A 15,620-nucleotide genomic window follows, 5' to 3' on the forward strand; every position below is an offset into this window, starting at 1 on the left:
GACGTTATCACGGGACCAAGGGTATGACATCCAGAACTTCAACAACCCAAGCATGTTTCAGCCCAAAGGGTTCTCTTCTGCACATGTCGGGTCCAAGTGCACAGGTCAACCTAGCCGAAGTGTATCGCGAAGATAGGAGTCTTCACGGACGCTCGGTCGGATCTGCCGAAGCATTGGAACCCTTCAGAATTGCGCGTACACGAGGGTCGGTCCCCAATGTCGACCTTTACCACAAGAATGGCCGCTTGCGATTGGCTCAATAAGGCTTCGGTTCATGAGCGGCCCTGCATACAGATGATCGACAGTGTGGAGCAGCCACGAATAGCCACAGTGGCGGTGCAGACAAGACGACACCACATGCAGACCCCCGTCCCAGACCAGTGGCAAATGCTAGACTTCGCAAGTAACAATCAAGGCCTTCCTGGTCATGCCTTGATCCAAGGCCGCATGTACGCAAGTATTGCCGCTGTTGACCACTGGCATTACCCGTTTGTCAGAGTGGAAAAGCCGAAGAGCAATGAGCGTCTGTAGCATTCGGCGGGTCTATGCTTCTGTCTGCATTTTCCCATGCTTTGTGTTGCGCTCCGTCATTACCCTTAAGATGCGATATCGATTGCAAATGCAGTCCAGAATCGAATTTGTGGGTAGGACGGTCCAGGTGTAGTCTGTCGTGGTTAGCGTACAAGTGAAGCCGGGCCACAGCCTTAGTTCTAAGACGGAGTTCGCGATCGTCTCCGGCTCGGCTTAATCTCGCCCTGGGGTAAGTTCAGCCTTGTGGTGCTTGAGACTGTGAGTGGGAACATTAATGCTAAGAACTTGCTTGTTGTCTGAACTTCTTCCTGCGTTTCCGGGAACATTTGGAGACGAGCACGAGGAAGGTGCATATACACTATATTAGCCGCATATCGAGCTGACGAGTGACATACCAGAAATAACCACGCCATCACACTACTTCCCGAAAGCTCGGGTAAGAAGCAGGTGTTGTTGGAAGACGTTGACGAGACGTCGGCAGTCGCAACCGTTATGCGTCAAGTGCTAGGGCTCTCATCTCCCTGATTCGTCTACCTCTCATGCGCCGTTACGCTTGTAAATTCCTCCGGTTGTTTCAGCATGACGATGTAGTGTCGGTCAAAGCTCCCGTCCCAATCAGCAGCCTTGACGACAACAGTATCAACCTGACGAAATCCTAACCTCAAGTACAGGGGGTAACCTGCCGGACTGGCCTCAAGACATGATCGAAGACCCAAGCGTTCGGCACGAACGACTCCCCATTGTACTAGCATTGTTCCCGCGCCTCTCCGATGGTGATCTTTGTGAACGCATAGTATGTTTAAAACTGCGTGATTGGTCAGAGAAACTTCACACGGAGTACTGGCCATCACCCATACGCAGACGGCTGTTCCGAACTCACGATAGTGGGGATCGCCACCCCAGAGCTTCTGTCTCATGGCCGCGGTTGCTCCCAGGAAGTTCTCAGCAATCTCCTTCTTCCTGCCACTGTACCAGTCAACCTCGGGGCTCTTTGCCCATTCCTCACGCGGGCGCTCGGTCTCGTAGAAGTTCCACTTGGCGTACCCGAGGATCACGCCAGATTCCCGGTCAGTGCACTTAATGAAACGAGCGGACGGATCCTGTCGCCATTCCATGATCGTGCGGTCCCCGGCTGCTTTCCGAGTTGACGGCGCATAGTGATCTCCCGGAAAAAGCGCATCGTGGTAAGGATCTGATTCAAAGGCTGAAGGACTAGGTGAGCGTGATTGCGTTGCTGGACAAAGAGGTCGAGCACTGACCAGAGAACTGAATCTCCATCAAGCGATCGATATCGCCCTCCTCTGCTGGTGCCACCTCCAGAGCCATCCTCCAGCGTCAAATCTAAGCGGTCACTGTAGTTCGAAGGGTGGTGGACACTGCAATCATTCACGCGCTCGCCGTCGTCTGTGGATGAGTAAAGCTGCAGTTGCTCATCACAAGCGGTAGTGGCGTTAGGTGAGAGTCTGTTGCGGTTATTGCAGCAGCGAAATCATCACCCACTAGCTGCATGACGCCTGTGTGCAAGCGACGCAAGCTAATGCAGGCCCAAGACTTCTTGCAGATTGCGAGTTCCATAGTGCTGTGCGTGTTCATCGGATGTTGTTAGGCGAGAATTGAGGGCTAGCCAATAGAGCTTCTTGTTGGTTGCAAGCCCCCACTGGCTGCCACATGGCAACCTTCCATCATCTTGAATGGCATGCTAGGCGTGATAGAAACCACTACTAATCACATGAGAAACGTTGCAGCCGGTATTAGAACATGACATCCGACGTGCAGTGGATCGGTTGAGATTGTCACTCGCACCTCCTCTAGACCATGTTTCGTCCTTGCGCTATCTATTCATGGTCTAATCACGAATGTTGATGTCAATTTTAGGACCGATGTAGGTCTTGTGGCCAATAGTGACATAGTAGATCAGACCCAGTATGACCACACCACCGTAGACAACGCAAGAATAGTTCATCGTCTCCTTCGTGACTGGCAGTGCCACCGGGAAGAAGGTGAAGATGACGGTCATCAGCGTGTAAGCCGCAGCGATGATGTTGATCGGTAGACCCCACCGCCCCAGGGTCCATGGCCCGAGTTGAACGCGCTCGCCTCGGAGTCGCTTCATTATCATGAGCACGATGGGAATGAGGTAGGACGAGAGATAGCTGGACACGACAAGGCTCACAATGGCGTTGAAGGCGACAGAGGAGCCGATGTTGATCAAACCGAGCAGAGCATTGATGACGCCGGTAAGCGCAATCGTCCAGACCGGGATGGCCCAGCGTGCATCGACCTGCATACCAATCAGACTTTACGTTCAGCTTTGCAGAATTAGAAACAACCTACCCGTCGGAAGACCTTGGACAAGGGAAGCCCGTGATCTCTGGAGAATGCCCAGGCTTGGCGAGAGGCAGAAGCAACGAAGCCGAAAGTTGCAAAGATGTACATCGCAATCAGTAGGGATGTCAACGCCGTAGTGCCCGCCTTGGACTGTAGAGCGTTGTAGAAGATGCCAATAAATGGCATTGGGTAGTTTGTGAGCACATCCTCCGGGTCGCCAAAGCAGTAAAGGATGAAGATGTAGGTCGCGAAGCCTAGTGCACCGTTGATGAAGATGGTGAAGAACATGGCCCGCGGTACGTTGATCGATGCGTTTTCCACCTCTTCGGCCATGTGGCAAGCTCCATCATAGCCGATGAAGAGTACAGCACTGGCACTCTGTCCGATGAGCCACGAGAGACCACTGCTGCTGTAGCCGGAAAGATTGGTGAACTCTGACCACACGAAGGCGTTCGGGCTGATTGGCGCGAGGTAGACGACAGGAATGAGGACGGCAAAGAAGCCTATAACGTGCAGGATAAGCACGACGCCTTCCAGTCCGGGTAGTAGCTTGATCAGGACAGTGTTGACGAAGAGTGTGACAATCAAGACGGCAAATAGTATAAGCGTGCCTTGCCATCTTTGCGGTTCGTAGGACGGGTAGTTCAGGGAGACGAGTGCTTGGATAATGACACCGCCAAGGTACTGTTGGCGCAGTGTTAGTCAGTCACGGATCTGGGTTTTGAATGTTCAGCCTATACGCACAGTTCCGGTAGAGGCCGCAGCCTGCCAGCCAAGGGTGCTGAGCCAGCCGGTTAACCAACTGAGGAATTTCGCATGCTTGGGCGGGGCCAGCAATGCAGTCCAATGATATTGCCCTCCAGAGATTGGGTACCTGTGTCATTCAATCAGCTGTGCGCTTGGCATAGAAGCATTGGAGTTGACAGACATTGAGGCCATTTCCGCCATAGATGCGCAAGTGGCAAGAGCGCCAAAGAAAGCAAAGATGTAGCCATATATCATGCTAACACCGCCACCGTTGATGAACGCTGTGGTGAAGAAAGGAATAGCAGACTCCCAAGTGCACATCATAGTCGTCGTGAAGCCAAGAATGGTGACCAGTCCAAACCGCCGCTGCTCATCGTCAGTCACGCGAAGACTTGCGCCTGGACGAGCCGTACCTTCGTCTCCTGTCGCACGCCCATTTTGCGCATGTCAAGGACATCGCGATCAACACCCTGGGCGTCTTCGCCATTGAGGCCGAGGTCGTAGTTCTCGACATTGGTGTCCGGCTTCTGCTCAGATGCAACACCCTTCTGGCGATGCGAGTTGAAAAAGCTCATATTGACGATCAGTAGCGAGACGAGGATGTGCACGCCACGCAGAAAGGCTGTGGAACACCACAAGACAGAATGTCTCAAGAAGTGCAACGAGTTTCGGGGAACATCACTAAAGGGTCAAATGAGGGATGCGAGCTCACCAGACGCTATTGCCGGCTCGAGCGGAAGACGGCTGTGTGCCGTTGCCCGCCGCCACGCCTAGATCTTGACAGGGTGTGCGCGCCCCATATGATATGCCGAGGTGCTCGCAGGGTCCTCGATCTTCGGAGAAGCTGCAACCTGTCGCAGGTGTGCGGCACAGCTCGTGGACGGTCGATCAACGAAGACCCTGGAGTCTCCTCCCAAATGCAAGCGAAGCGGGCTCTGCCGGACACGTTGGTGTGTTTGTCGCAAACTAAAGTTTTAGCTTCATATACCGCTTTCCACCTAGCGTGTCGGGGATCCTCGGGGAGCTGACGGAAGGGCTTGTGAATTAGTGCAAGTCTGTGGAGCGGAGATTCAACAATTGGAAGCGAGTCGAAAAGCCAGACTTGCAGAGACAGCGGTCGGCAACCTGTCGGTTCGTTGGAATCGATGATGCTGTCAACCGGGTCTGCTGCTAGGCGCGAGACCACGCACCACCATTGAACAACGGCAGGTCGCCGGTGCTGGGGCCCAAGCTGAACCAGTTGGAATGGAGCAAGTGGCGGGGCGGGTGCCGTGATCGCCAGTGGGTACCCAAACAGCTTCTACCCGTTACAGATAAGGTCCCTCGTCAGGGGGCGCGGGCCAGGCGGGATGGCTCGAGGTCGGGAATGTCATCCGCGCGACCGCCAACCTGATCCTACTCCACTCCATGTTAGATCTTGCGGTTCGTCTGTGACAACCTCACCACACCGGCCACAGGTGCTCAATGTGAGCATTGCTCACAGCATCGACGTCTGTGAGGGCTGATGTCTTCGTCATATGTGGAAGGTCCACGCCACGGCGCCGTTACCACCGATGACCATGGCGCCATCTTGCAGATTGTCGTTTGGTATATGCTGGTGGTTATGATACTGGCGACGGCCTTGCGACTCAGCATCCGTTTCCTCACCACGCACATACCAGGACCCGATGATGCGGTTCTTGCCGTGGCTATGGTAAGTGTCGCGCGCTGCTCAACACTTCGAAGCTACACCTGCTTACCGAATTGTTACGCCCAGCTGTTCGCTGTGGGAGAGGTGGTAACTGTGTCACTGGCAGTGAATGCTGGACTTGGGAAGCGGGCGTACTTACTTGACCCAGTGGACGTGCTTCATATCGAGAAGGTACGTCTTCTTGTCGTGCTGTCTGGGTATTGCTGACAGACTCTCGCACAAAGTACTCATATGCTACCAACGTCTTATACCTCATGGTTCTCGGACTAGCCAAAGCGTCCGTGCTGCTTCTTATCTGGCGTTTGGCGGTGATCAGGTCTCAAAGGGTCACGGTTATGGTCTTGAGCAGTCTCGTAGCGCTATGGATGGTAGCGTCGATTTTCACGGTCTCGTTCCAGTGCAACCTACCGCAGCCCTGGGGCTACACAACCGGCAAATGCGTTAACCTTGTGAGGCTATCGTCTGAATTTTACACCATTGAGCTGACCAAACAACAGTTTGCGTTCTGGACAACGATCGGAGTCTTCGACATCTTGACCGACCTCGCTTTGATCGCTCTACCGACACGCGTCATCTGGGACTTGCGCATGCCATGGCAGAAGAAATCGCTTGTGGCTTGTGCCTTCTCTTTTCGAATACTGTACGTGTATCAGCCCTCTGCTCGTTAGCAAGGTACTGACTTCGCCTATAGTGTCATTTTCTGTCAAATTGCGCGCCTTACCTTACTCTCTCAATTGGCCAAATCGGACGACCCGAACTTTGATTGCGTCCCTTACGGCACGCTCAACATTTGCCAAGTCATGCTCACCGTTATCACCTCTGCTATTCCGGCGTGGAAGCCCTTCATGGACCGGGCTGCGACTGGTATGCTCGGAGCATCGCTTGGACAGCGAGAAGGCACATATGGTGTCTCAGACCTCGGTCCGAGCTATATCATGGAGCCATATCCGCTTGCTGTGGGATCAAGTCTAATGGCTAGCACGAACACCAGTAACGGCGACGAGTTGCGGCGCGCACCATCTTCCCAAACCGAAGTCTACCCTCCTACTCAGCGCAGGAGCAGCGCCCCGTTCAACGATATGCTCATGATCCAGAAGCAGGTAGAGTACCACATTGAGTACGACGACAATGATACTGAGCTGGACCGTCGTGGGACCACTTCTGACGGAGCCGAGACCGATCACCGTCACTCGCAAGCTGAACTTATACAGGCGGTGACTTGAACTGTCAACAGATATGACCGTGTACAAGCAGATCGAGACCTACTAGAATATCTGGAGAGCTCAACAGCGCGCCTCGCCCTATCTAGACGACGCGCGATAGCTATGATTTTGACAGCATGCCTGGGTGCTATCTTGAGGATGGGAGAGTGTCATACTTTGCGCCAAGCGCATAGCTTCAACCCTTGCGGTCTCCTCCGCTTTGTCAAAACAAAGTGCTAGGCCGCGCGCAGTGCAGTCGGCTCAGGCATGATGTTGGCCTCTTCGGGGGGTCGAGTCCCTGGCTGTCAGAATGTCGGTTCGGTCAGCCGAGGGAGCATCCAAGGATGCAAGACGATGATTTGGACGTTTCGAGAGTGAATGAGAAAACGAGTTTACGAATTATTGTGGAATATAGGAGATGCGTCACGCAGAACAGGATGCGTGGATAGGACGGAAACTCGGACAGCATGCAAAGGGTTTGTCAATACAGGCACCTCCTATCCGAACCCGACTAACGTGCGGCCAGAGTCTGTACCTGCAGCGTGGCGCCGAACGGATCGCGACAAAGGATGAATGTACGGCGGACGATATGCCCGAAGTAGGCAGAGGTACATCCGGCTTTTCAAAGACTGTCGCTTTGAGACCTGTAAAACGCTCGTCGTCTCACCTTCCCAACGCCACCTTGTATGCACAGACATTACGACATGGTCGTTCATCAACACACTACCCCGTCAGTGCCATTGACTCGCTTTGCGTCTTACGCAACGTCTCGCCTGCGATCTATGGCTTGCGACTCCGCCCTGAACCTGCTGACCTGCATCACTGTCAGTCAATGCAAGCGTGATCACGTGCTTTGAAGCATAGTTCTGCCCACTTACTGGCTAATTCTCCTGGCTACCCTCGCCAAGTTCTCGTCCTTGTCCGCCTCACTGCTCGCCCGCTTCAACGCCTCATCCCGCGCCGTCTCAGTGCTTTTCCGCACCTCCTCATGGCTCGGTGGCAACCGCTCGTTCTGCAGATCAACCTTCCGCGCGTCCTCGAAGCTGTTAATTGCCTGCTTGATGCCCTCCGCGCCGAGCATGAGCGTGCCAGCCGGAAGGCGTCCGCCAGATGCAGTCTTGAGTTCCGTAACGCGCTCGGACTCCTCACGCAACACTTGGAAGACGCGGGACAGCCGACCGATGGCCAGGATCTTGTTCTTGATGGCTCGACGCTTGAACTCCGTGCTGTCCGGATCCAAAGCTGCCTGGGCCAAGGGTGGCGAGGCGGGGCCAGTCGAGGATGGCGTGTCATCTTCCAATTCTTCCTTGCTGCATGTGTTGAGGATGGCAATGAGCATATCGGTGATCTTCTCGCCTACGAAGGGCAGAGACCAGGTGAACACGTCCATGAAGTTGGGAAGCCAGTAAGGATGTGGTGTACAGTTGAATTGGCGGATGTTCATGACGTTGTTTTCGTACTTTAGCACTGCAGCCTTGTTGTTGTATACATCCAAATAATTGGGCGCAGAGAAGATGGTCATGACGGATGGGAAGCCTGTAGTTCGGGTCTTGCGGTACATTCGATAGCCCGCATCTTGCGCCTCGTGCGCTCGAATGATCGAGAGGAGGTTGTTCTTCTCGAGGAAGGCGCAAGCGGCCGGATATGAGAAGAAGTAAGAGCATCCTCGGACATGATTGTGCACGAAGTACTCTTGCGTCTTCTCCTGACCGAACTCTTCCAGCGGGTCTGCCCATAGAATGTCGCACATCAGACCGTGGGTAGGCGGCTCTCGGAAACGATCCAACGACTTCAGGTCTTCCAGTGTATGTAGCTCGGGGCTCAGGCCACCGTGAATGCACAAGAACTGCTTGTTCATGACAGCTGCAAGCGGCAATGCGCAGAATGACTCTATGCAGGCCTCGTACACCCGCTCACTGTACTTGTGCTTACACTCCAGCTTGAAGGTGAAATAGTCGGTCAAATGACGGCACTCATGGTTGCCTCGCAGCAGCCACAGAGTGTTCGGGTACCACATCTTCAGCGCCCACAGATAGAGTACGCACTCGATCGAGAAGTAGCCACGGTCCACGTAGTCGCCAAGGAAGAGATAGCGTGTCTCTGCTGGATCGCCACCCACCTCGAAGAGCTTCATGAGGTCGAAGTACTGGCCATGAATGTCACCGCACACGGTGATGGGCGCGTCCATCTCCAGCAGGTTTGGCTCAGCGCGCAGAACCTGCGCGCCTCCGTTGATAATCCACAGCGCTTGTTCTTCGGTAAGGCGACCCTCGCGGTAGAGATGCTGCTTCAGGAAGTGGAGGTTGGGTTTCGATCGATCTACAGGCGATAAAAGCTGATCTTCTGTGGGTGTGTTGAAGGCCGGCGCTTGTACATCTACGTAACAGTACCGTTAGTACCAGCCTCAAGGGGTGCGCAAGGCAGGCTATCTTACCTCTGCAGACTCGGTCTTGCGTGCTGACCGTGACTCCATCCTCCATGGTGTGTAATGTGAAATCTATCTCCGGCACTTGCTTCTTCTGCTGAATTGCGCGAACCGCATTGTCGGCGTACTGCGCATGGTCGACCGACTGGCCGTCCATGGTGGCAGTCGTTTTGTCGATGCCTCCTCAGGATCTATCGATCTCTCACTCCTGATACCACTGTAGACTTTGGCAGATAAGTGTGTATGTTCAGAGACAGCACCTGAGAGCTTGTGGACTGCGGTGTGGCTTGAGGTGTTGCACGCGACCTGTTGGGTGCGGCTGAAGGAGGGTTTGACGGGTCAAGATGAAGTCAGACTGGTCCAGTGAGACAGTATGTTCAGGTGCACCCGGATAGAAGATTCACGCTTCAATGTACGCAGTGATGAACAAACCAAGAGGAAGCACAACAGACGGAAAGAGTGTGTGGCACAAGGCTGGCGCAGAAGCAAGAACGCCACCAACTCCGCGCTCGAGACTCTGGACCCTTCGCTCTCTGTGCTGCTGTCCCTGAAAAGGCACACGTCAATTCGGGAAATTGCTGGACATCAGCTTTAGGCAGTTACGTGTCGCCATTCTCATGAGTTTCTGGTGGCAGACAAGCTAGTTGTAGGTGAATCAACAGTTCGTGCCCTGGCTTGGTGTACATGCGTTCGAACCAGAGATCACAGGGCCATGGTCATGTTGGTCGGAGATGTTGGGTATTCATGCTATACAATTGACGCTATCTCCATAGTATGCGCTGCAACAACGCCGCGCAATGCAATCTTGTGAAAAGCTACACACTCATGGAACTCAGTCTTCATTCAATAACCACGCAGACCGGCGAAGTGCCTGTGAGCGTGCTTCAGACTCCGCCGAGTGATCAAGCCGTTCGAACAAGATGTACCGGGAGCAAGCGGTTCTGGAACAGCGCAACCATGGTTGCAAAGGCCCCATTGACTACCCATACAGACCACAGCGCCATCGCTTGAGCAAGGCAGTGCGCCGTTCCTGCAGCTGCCACTTGGGGTCGACGAGCCGGAGCCAGAAGCCGGAGCCGAATATGCCGCAGAAGATGCTGCAGCCGATGACGCAGCGTAACTGGCGACTGGGGCGTAGGAAGCCTGGCCGGTGATTGTAGCCATAGTCGTCACGGTCACGGCGGCATTGCCAGCCACGCTGCTAGCTGCACCGGTCGCTTGTGAAAGGCTAGCGGACTGGGCTGCTGACGGTGCGCTATACGCTGCGCTGGAAGGGGCCGCGGGCGCCGCAGATGATTGTGCCGCTGGGCCAGAACCGGAGCCACCGTCATTGTTGCAACCAGTGCCGCTCGGTGTGGCCATGGGAAACGTGATGGCGGTAGAGGCAGCCGCACCGGACGGCTTCTTGGTCGTGACATACTTGCCAGGGTTCGGAAACAGCAGGTCAACGCTTTGTGTGGTTGGACATTGGTTGACGCTGCCCAAGTTCGCCACGAACATGGTCGGGAGCTCGCTCATCTCCGAGCCGTCGCCGCCGGAAAGGTTTATGTTCACGCAATTTTGGTACATCTAAGCAAACAAACGTCAGCATGGTCCTTCAGAAGGCTGACATTTCAACAAACTTACCTCGCGGTTGCCGACGGAGTTGAACCACGTCCAGGACATAATGGCGTTGCCGTTTTTCACGCCTTGCGGGATACTGAAGTTGAATTGGTTGACACAATCGACGCCGTTAGCCTTGGGATCTTGACACGAGAGCGCGCCGCTATAGCTGCCCTGAGGGCCAGTGTATTGACCGTCGAGGTTCTGGTGAGTGTTGCTTGGGCACCCGCCTTCGATGCTGTAGATGACAAACCAGTTGCTCGGATCCTTGACTTTGGCCGGATCCGTCTCGTAGGTGATGGAAATCTGGCATGAACCCCTATCAAGACGTCAGAATGATTCTACACAAGAAGCGTAACAACAGCCTTACCCTCCATGTACAGCTGTATTAGCGCCGTTACCAAGCTCCCATGACAGCACTTGAGACGAGCCGGCAGGCATGGACAAACCACCCGAGGAAGGCAGAGCGACTCCGTGGCATGGAAAGTTGCTTCCACTAGCATCGAGAGGATCCTTAGGCGCACTGCCTGGGATAGGTGCAGGCGAGGAGATGAACATGTGCGCATTCACCGTGGCGGTGAAGCCTAGCAGAGCGGTAACCAGAAATGCAGACATGGTGTTCATGTTGGCCTTCTTCGTCTTCGTTTTTGTAGCCGTAATGTAAATGAGTGTAGGTGTGGGAATCAGCGAGTATCGTTTGTCGGATAGACCTGCTATGCGACTGTGATTAAGTTAGTTTTACTTGTTCGAACAGCGTGGAGGTTGTAAGAGAAGATTATGACGGCTATCTGAGACTTTGCTTGTACGGCAAACGTTGTGCGAAGCTTCTATTGTGCCAGTTCATTGTCCGCATGCGATAAAGAGCCCAGTGACCGATTGTTACGTACCCCGATTGGTAGTGAATGTTTCCTTCTTGAGTCCACAATGGTGAATGAACAATCAAGGAGCCTGCTCAACAGGGTACGCGAAATGGAAATCGAAAAAAAAATATTAGTGCTTCGCTACCTGGCGAGAGCTGTTGTTAGAGGCCTTTGCAAGGCGGAAGAAGCGAGAAGAACGTGAAGAGAGGGAGCAGGAGATGATCGTTATTTGAGTGCAATGTTCACACCTGCGCGTCCTGACGTCCAGGCGGTAAGGGAACATGATTTCACCATCTGCGACGTGGTACGGAGGTAGTGCGTTGTATGTTCTGGGGCTCTGTGCAGAGCGCAGCCAGTGGTTGCGGTCTTCTGGTTCTGCGCGGCGAAGGCTCCTCAGATCTTCGACGAGGCCTGAAGCGCTGGCGCGTCGGCTCTGGCATGACTTAAACGCATACTCGTGTCATCGTCCAATTGTGTCCTCAAACAAGTGGTTGTTGACGCGTCTCGGGAACGCAGGTGAAGTGCGGACATGGCGGGCCGAGCCAGCAGGTGGAACGTGGTGACTCGTTCGCGACCTTCAGTAACAAGCCAAGCCTGTTAACACCGAGGACGGGAGGCCTTGGGTTGTTTCGCGAACAGCATTTTCGAACAATCTCGATGGTGACATTGCCAACTCTGGTGTCCGATTTCATTAGATCCAAACCCCAATTACAATGCTTAGTCAGCATGTCATTGTAACTCTTGGCTTCCTAGCGATCGAGCTGCCCTATCGACCATACTAGCCATGGCTGAGATATCCAAGAGACTGTTCGCACGTCGCCGTAGTCGGCTGAGCCATCCATCGTGCCTGAGCTATGGCTCCACCGCACCTACTGGAGGGTGATGCCTTTCGAGACGCGAACAATACAGGACCGCGCAGGAGCCACTACCTAGAGAATGGGGGTGTCTTCTCCATCTATGCAGATACAAAAATCAACGCGCCACCAAAGGCTGTCTACGACGCGATTCTAGACATTGAAAAGTGGAAGGATTGGAACAGCTTCGTCTTCGACGTGAAGGTAACAAGTCACCCACATTCTCACCACAGAGCGTTGCGAATGGAGGAGGGCACCAATATGATATTCTCAGTCAGGTGAGACAACCAATACCCGTACGTCTCAGCAGCAACCTGACGTTATCGCAGGATGACGGAAGATGACAGAACAACGAGCAAAGAACAATGCACGCACGTGGGCCCTCTAAGGACGTTGGCAGACCACGATCCACCAGCGCTTACGCACATCCGTTGGTCATTACACAACGCGGCGCTGATGGCACCTGGTTTCGTGATCAAAGCCGAGCGAACGAACGAGCTGGAGGATGTTGGCGATGGCACGACGATATACCGCACGTGGCAGACGTTCGGCGGCATGTTCGCGAATTCCGTCAAGAAGAAGTATGAGCAGGCGCTGAAAGATCGCTTCCAAGACTGGTGCCGAGATCTGAAGGCGTATGTGGAAGGCAAGCAGATGAACGCTTGACGTCCATCACCACTAAGAGTCTGGCGTATCTTTCCATGGCCGACTTACTGCGGCTATCGACCCGCCGCCAAGTCCAAGAACTATCGGAACATCTCGCCCACTCGATGCCGTTGAGTGTCTGTTATTCAATTCACGGCCGTTTATTGATGCCTTGCACCTCTTACAAGGTTACGGCCCATTGCCCAAGATTCAAAGACCGCTGGATTGCAAGGCTCATGCGCTAAGATCCCTGCAGTGTGTTCAACTGCTCAGCCAACACTGGATTTAGAGCCCCATGCTGCACTCATGTACCGGGTACGCCATGCGCCGAATGTTACGGATCAGGCGATCGGCAGCCCAGGTATGAGCCACCCAGAAAGCGTGCGTGGAAGCGACTGTCGAGGTCAACAACCGTAGCTCGTATCTGCCGTGCCACGCTTATGGAGCTTTCGCTTCTACTAAGCGAAATCTGCACCCTATATGGAAAATGCTGTACGCAAGCGGCCGCGGCGGGGAAATACCTTCTAGACGAGCGCCAAGACCTCGGAAGGAATATCTTCCGTAGATCAGGGTTGATGACATCTGATTGGCTTACACGCATGAGTCGGGAGACCAGCAGCCAGCTGCACCTCATCGTCGTCAGTGATCCCGAGTCTGACATTAGGGCAACAATCCGCCTAACGTGACGTTGTATCACCATCCAAGTGTCTAGTAAGCAATACTCTTGCGCATCTCACTTATTCAATGCACTCTTGCGGCTGTCTTCAGCACGATCTTGTCCAGCTCGTGTCCATCAAAACAGCCTACACGTAGCAGCAACATGTCGACCTCAATCCAACCGCAGATCACTGAAGTCACCATTGCCGTGGTGTTTGGTGGCGTCGCTGTGCTGGTGAGCCTCTTCGCCTACTTGTTCAGCAAGCCCTCCTTTCCCGAAAACGCACCGCCTTTGACCAAGGACGCGTACCCTATCATTGGATCATTCCAATTTTTCACCGAGCGATGGGATTTCTTCAAGCGAGCAATAACAGACTCGCCGACTGGTAACTTCTCCTTTTACGCCGGCAAGCACCCGGTGATTGGTGTTTCCGGCCCGTATGCTCGCAAATTGTTCTTCGACAGTAAGGATATGAGCTTCGGAGACGGATACGCTGCTTTGTTAGCGGGAGCCCCGCCGGTCAAGGAAGACATCAACCCTTCAGATGCCGATCGCAATGTGGAAGACTTCAGCAGCCATTTCGCCAAAAGGCTCACCAATATGGTCAAAGGCCCACAGCTAAAGAAAGGCTTGCCTTATCTCCTGCAAGATGCACGCAAGAACCTGGACCAGCTGGCGGCAGAACCTGAAGGTATTACGGATCCCTTCGACAGCATCTACCGCATAGTATTCCAGTTGACCATGAGAACTGTGGCGTGCAAGGATATTGCGGAGGACCCAGCACTGCTAGACCAGTGCCTTTCACATTTCGAGGCAGTAGAGATGGTGTGCAATCCATCCCACCAAACCTTATGTGATCATTGAAACTTTGCTGATGAGAATAGGCGAGCACACCGTGGGCGATTATGTACCCAGTACGTCTATGGTTGATCAGAACCTCTGCTTGGAACCTCAGTCAATGCTGACCAAATACACCTACCACCTCTAGTGGATGCCCTCTTTGTCACAAGCCAAGCGCACGTACGGTGGCGCACAGCTGTATATTATATTCAAACGCATTGTCGATGCTCGTCAGAACGAGGGACTGCGCGAGGATGATCCCTTGCAATACCTCATGGATCTAGGCGACAGCATCAAAGATATCATCACCTTTGTCATTGGCGCACTGTTCGCTGGTCAACTCAACAGCGGCATCAACGCGGCTTGGATACTCATCTACCTTGCCCATAACCGATACTGGTTCGATCGTGTCAGGGAGGAAGTGATCAGCGTCGCGGACCGTTACTGCTCCGACTCGTCTTTACCGCTGAAGGAGCGCCTGATGCAGGTTCCAATCGAGGCATGGGAGAATGACTTCGAGTTAATCGATCTGTGTCTCAAAGACACCATCCGCGTGCAGACGCCCGGCACCGCTTTCCGGAAGAACATCTCGGGCCACGACATTCCGCTCAACAAGCAGGGTACTGAGGTCATTCCCAAGGACGCCTACTTAGCATACGCTGTCGGCGACGTCCACTACGACCCTGCGCTCTACCCCGATCCGGAGAAATGGGATCCATCGCGATACCTGCCGGAAAGAGCGGAAGACAAGAAGATACCGTAAGCAGACCCGCGCATACCCGACATGTGTTTGAGACATCACTGACATTTGCACCTATGGTTATCAGGTATGGCTGGATGGGCTGGGGATTGGGTCGCCACCCATGCGCTGGACAGCGCTTCGCGAAGCTGGAAAACAATGTCATCGTCGCTTTCTTTCTGGCATACTTCGATGACGTCAAGGTTGTCGACAAAACAGGCAAACCCATATCGAAACTACCTTCAGCCGAGCGCAACAACTCCTCAGCACAGAAGCCAACAAAGCGGGTATACCTCAAGTACAAGGTTGCAGCATAGGCTTCGTTATCGAAGTAGTTACTCCACGAGATCTGCTTTTCTTGCGGGACGGATCATGAACAAGTTGCGATACCAGGTCTCCTTGACCCTTTCATTGTCAATCCAAGTGTCTGTTCTTCCGGCTTCTCGGAAACCATGACGCTCATACAAAGCCACAGCATCGGGCGATGCCTCAAGATACG

General features: G+C 53.8%; 8 protein-coding genes across 8 annotated transcripts; 4 read left to right on the forward strand and 4 right to left on the reverse strand.

The window, feature by feature from the left end:
* The first annotated feature begins 256 nt into the window (after positions 1-256).
* BAUCODRAFT_36424 (uncharacterized protein) lies at positions 257-696 on the forward strand. Its single transcript, XM_007680435.1, has one exon. The coding sequence runs from the start codon at positions 358-360 to the stop codon at positions 529-531; it is 174 nt and encodes a 57-aa protein (XP_007678625.1). The 5' UTR covers positions 257-357; the 3' UTR covers positions 532-696.
* A 112-nt stretch (positions 697-808) lies between these two features.
* BAUCODRAFT_36425 (uncharacterized protein) lies at positions 809-2,003 on the reverse strand. The gene is made up of 3 exons (XM_007680436.1): positions 1,791-2,003; positions 1,412-1,735; positions 809-1,336 (listed from the first exon to the last, which is right to left on the reverse strand). The coding sequence occupies exons 1-3, from the start codon at positions 1,855-1,857 to the stop codon at positions 1,062-1,064; spliced, it is 666 nt and encodes a 221-aa protein (XP_007678626.1). The 5' UTR covers positions 1,858-2,003; the 3' UTR covers positions 809-1,061.
* Positions 2,004-2,117: 114 nt separating this feature from the next.
* Positions 2,118-4,296, reverse strand: BAUCODRAFT_216276 (uncharacterized protein). The gene is made up of 5 exons (XM_007680762.1): positions 4,020-4,296; positions 3,788-3,972; positions 3,604-3,733; positions 2,866-3,543; positions 2,118-2,812 (listed from the first exon to the last, which is right to left on the reverse strand). The coding sequence occupies exons 1-5, from the start codon at positions 4,179-4,181 to the stop codon at positions 2,378-2,380; spliced, it is 1,590 nt and encodes a 529-aa protein (XP_007678952.1). The 5' UTR covers positions 4,182-4,296; the 3' UTR covers positions 2,118-2,377.
* A 590-nt stretch (positions 4,297-4,886) lies between these two features.
* Positions 4,887-6,718, forward strand: BAUCODRAFT_216315 (uncharacterized protein). Its single transcript, XM_007680763.1, has 6 exons — positions 4,887-5,072; positions 5,133-5,299; positions 5,363-5,467; positions 5,521-5,745; positions 5,794-5,936; positions 5,988-6,718. Exons 2-6 carry the CDS (start codon positions 5,198-5,200, stop codon positions 6,517-6,519), a joined length of 1,107 nt encoding a protein of 368 aa, XP_007678953.1. The 5' UTR covers positions 4,887-5,072; positions 5,133-5,197; the 3' UTR covers positions 6,520-6,718.
* A 305-nt stretch (positions 6,719-7,023) lies between these two features.
* Positions 7,024-9,537, reverse strand: BAUCODRAFT_36431 (uncharacterized protein). Its single transcript, XM_007680437.1, has 3 exons — positions 8,933-9,537; positions 7,377-8,874; positions 7,024-7,312 (listed from the first exon to the last, which is right to left on the reverse strand). The coding sequence occupies exons 1-3, from the start codon at positions 9,078-9,080 to the stop codon at positions 7,279-7,281; spliced, it is 1,680 nt and encodes a 559-aa protein (XP_007678627.1). The 5' UTR covers positions 9,081-9,537; the 3' UTR covers positions 7,024-7,278.
* A 105-nt stretch (positions 9,538-9,642) lies between these two features.
* On the reverse strand, positions 9,643-11,509 carry BAUCODRAFT_216599 (uncharacterized protein). Its single transcript, XM_007680764.1, has 4 exons — positions 11,413-11,509; positions 10,896-11,246; positions 10,550-10,844; positions 9,643-10,492 (listed from the first exon to the last, which is right to left on the reverse strand). Exons 2-4 carry the CDS (start codon positions 11,147-11,149, stop codon positions 9,767-9,769), a joined length of 1,275 nt encoding a protein of 424 aa, XP_007678954.1. The 5' UTR covers positions 11,150-11,246; positions 11,413-11,509; the 3' UTR covers positions 9,643-9,766.
* A 585-nt stretch (positions 11,510-12,094) lies between these two features.
* On the forward strand, positions 12,095-13,305 carry BAUCODRAFT_216246 (uncharacterized protein). The gene is made up of 2 exons (XM_007680765.1): positions 12,095-12,517; positions 12,569-13,305. Exons 1-2 carry the CDS (start codon positions 12,240-12,242, stop codon positions 12,903-12,905), a joined length of 615 nt encoding a protein of 204 aa, XP_007678955.1. The 5' UTR covers positions 12,095-12,239; the 3' UTR covers positions 12,906-13,305.
* Positions 13,306-15,587, forward strand: BAUCODRAFT_216247 (uncharacterized protein). Its single transcript, XM_007680766.1, has 4 exons — positions 13,306-14,367; positions 14,427-14,456; positions 14,531-15,141; positions 15,210-15,587. Exons 1-4 carry the CDS (start codon positions 13,705-13,707, stop codon positions 15,436-15,438), a joined length of 1,533 nt encoding a protein of 510 aa, XP_007678956.1. The 5' UTR covers positions 13,306-13,704; the 3' UTR covers positions 15,439-15,587.
* The last annotated feature ends 33 nt before the right edge of the window (positions 15,588-15,620 follow it).

The sequence above is a fragment of the Baudoinia panamericana genome, assembly GCF_000338955.1.
Source record: "Baudoinia panamericana UAMH 10762 unplaced genomic scaffold BAUCOscaffold_10, whole genome shotgun sequence".
Taxonomy (NCBI): Eukaryota; Fungi; Ascomycota; class Dothideomycetes; order Mycosphaerellales; family Teratosphaeriaceae; genus Baudoinia; species Baudoinia panamericana.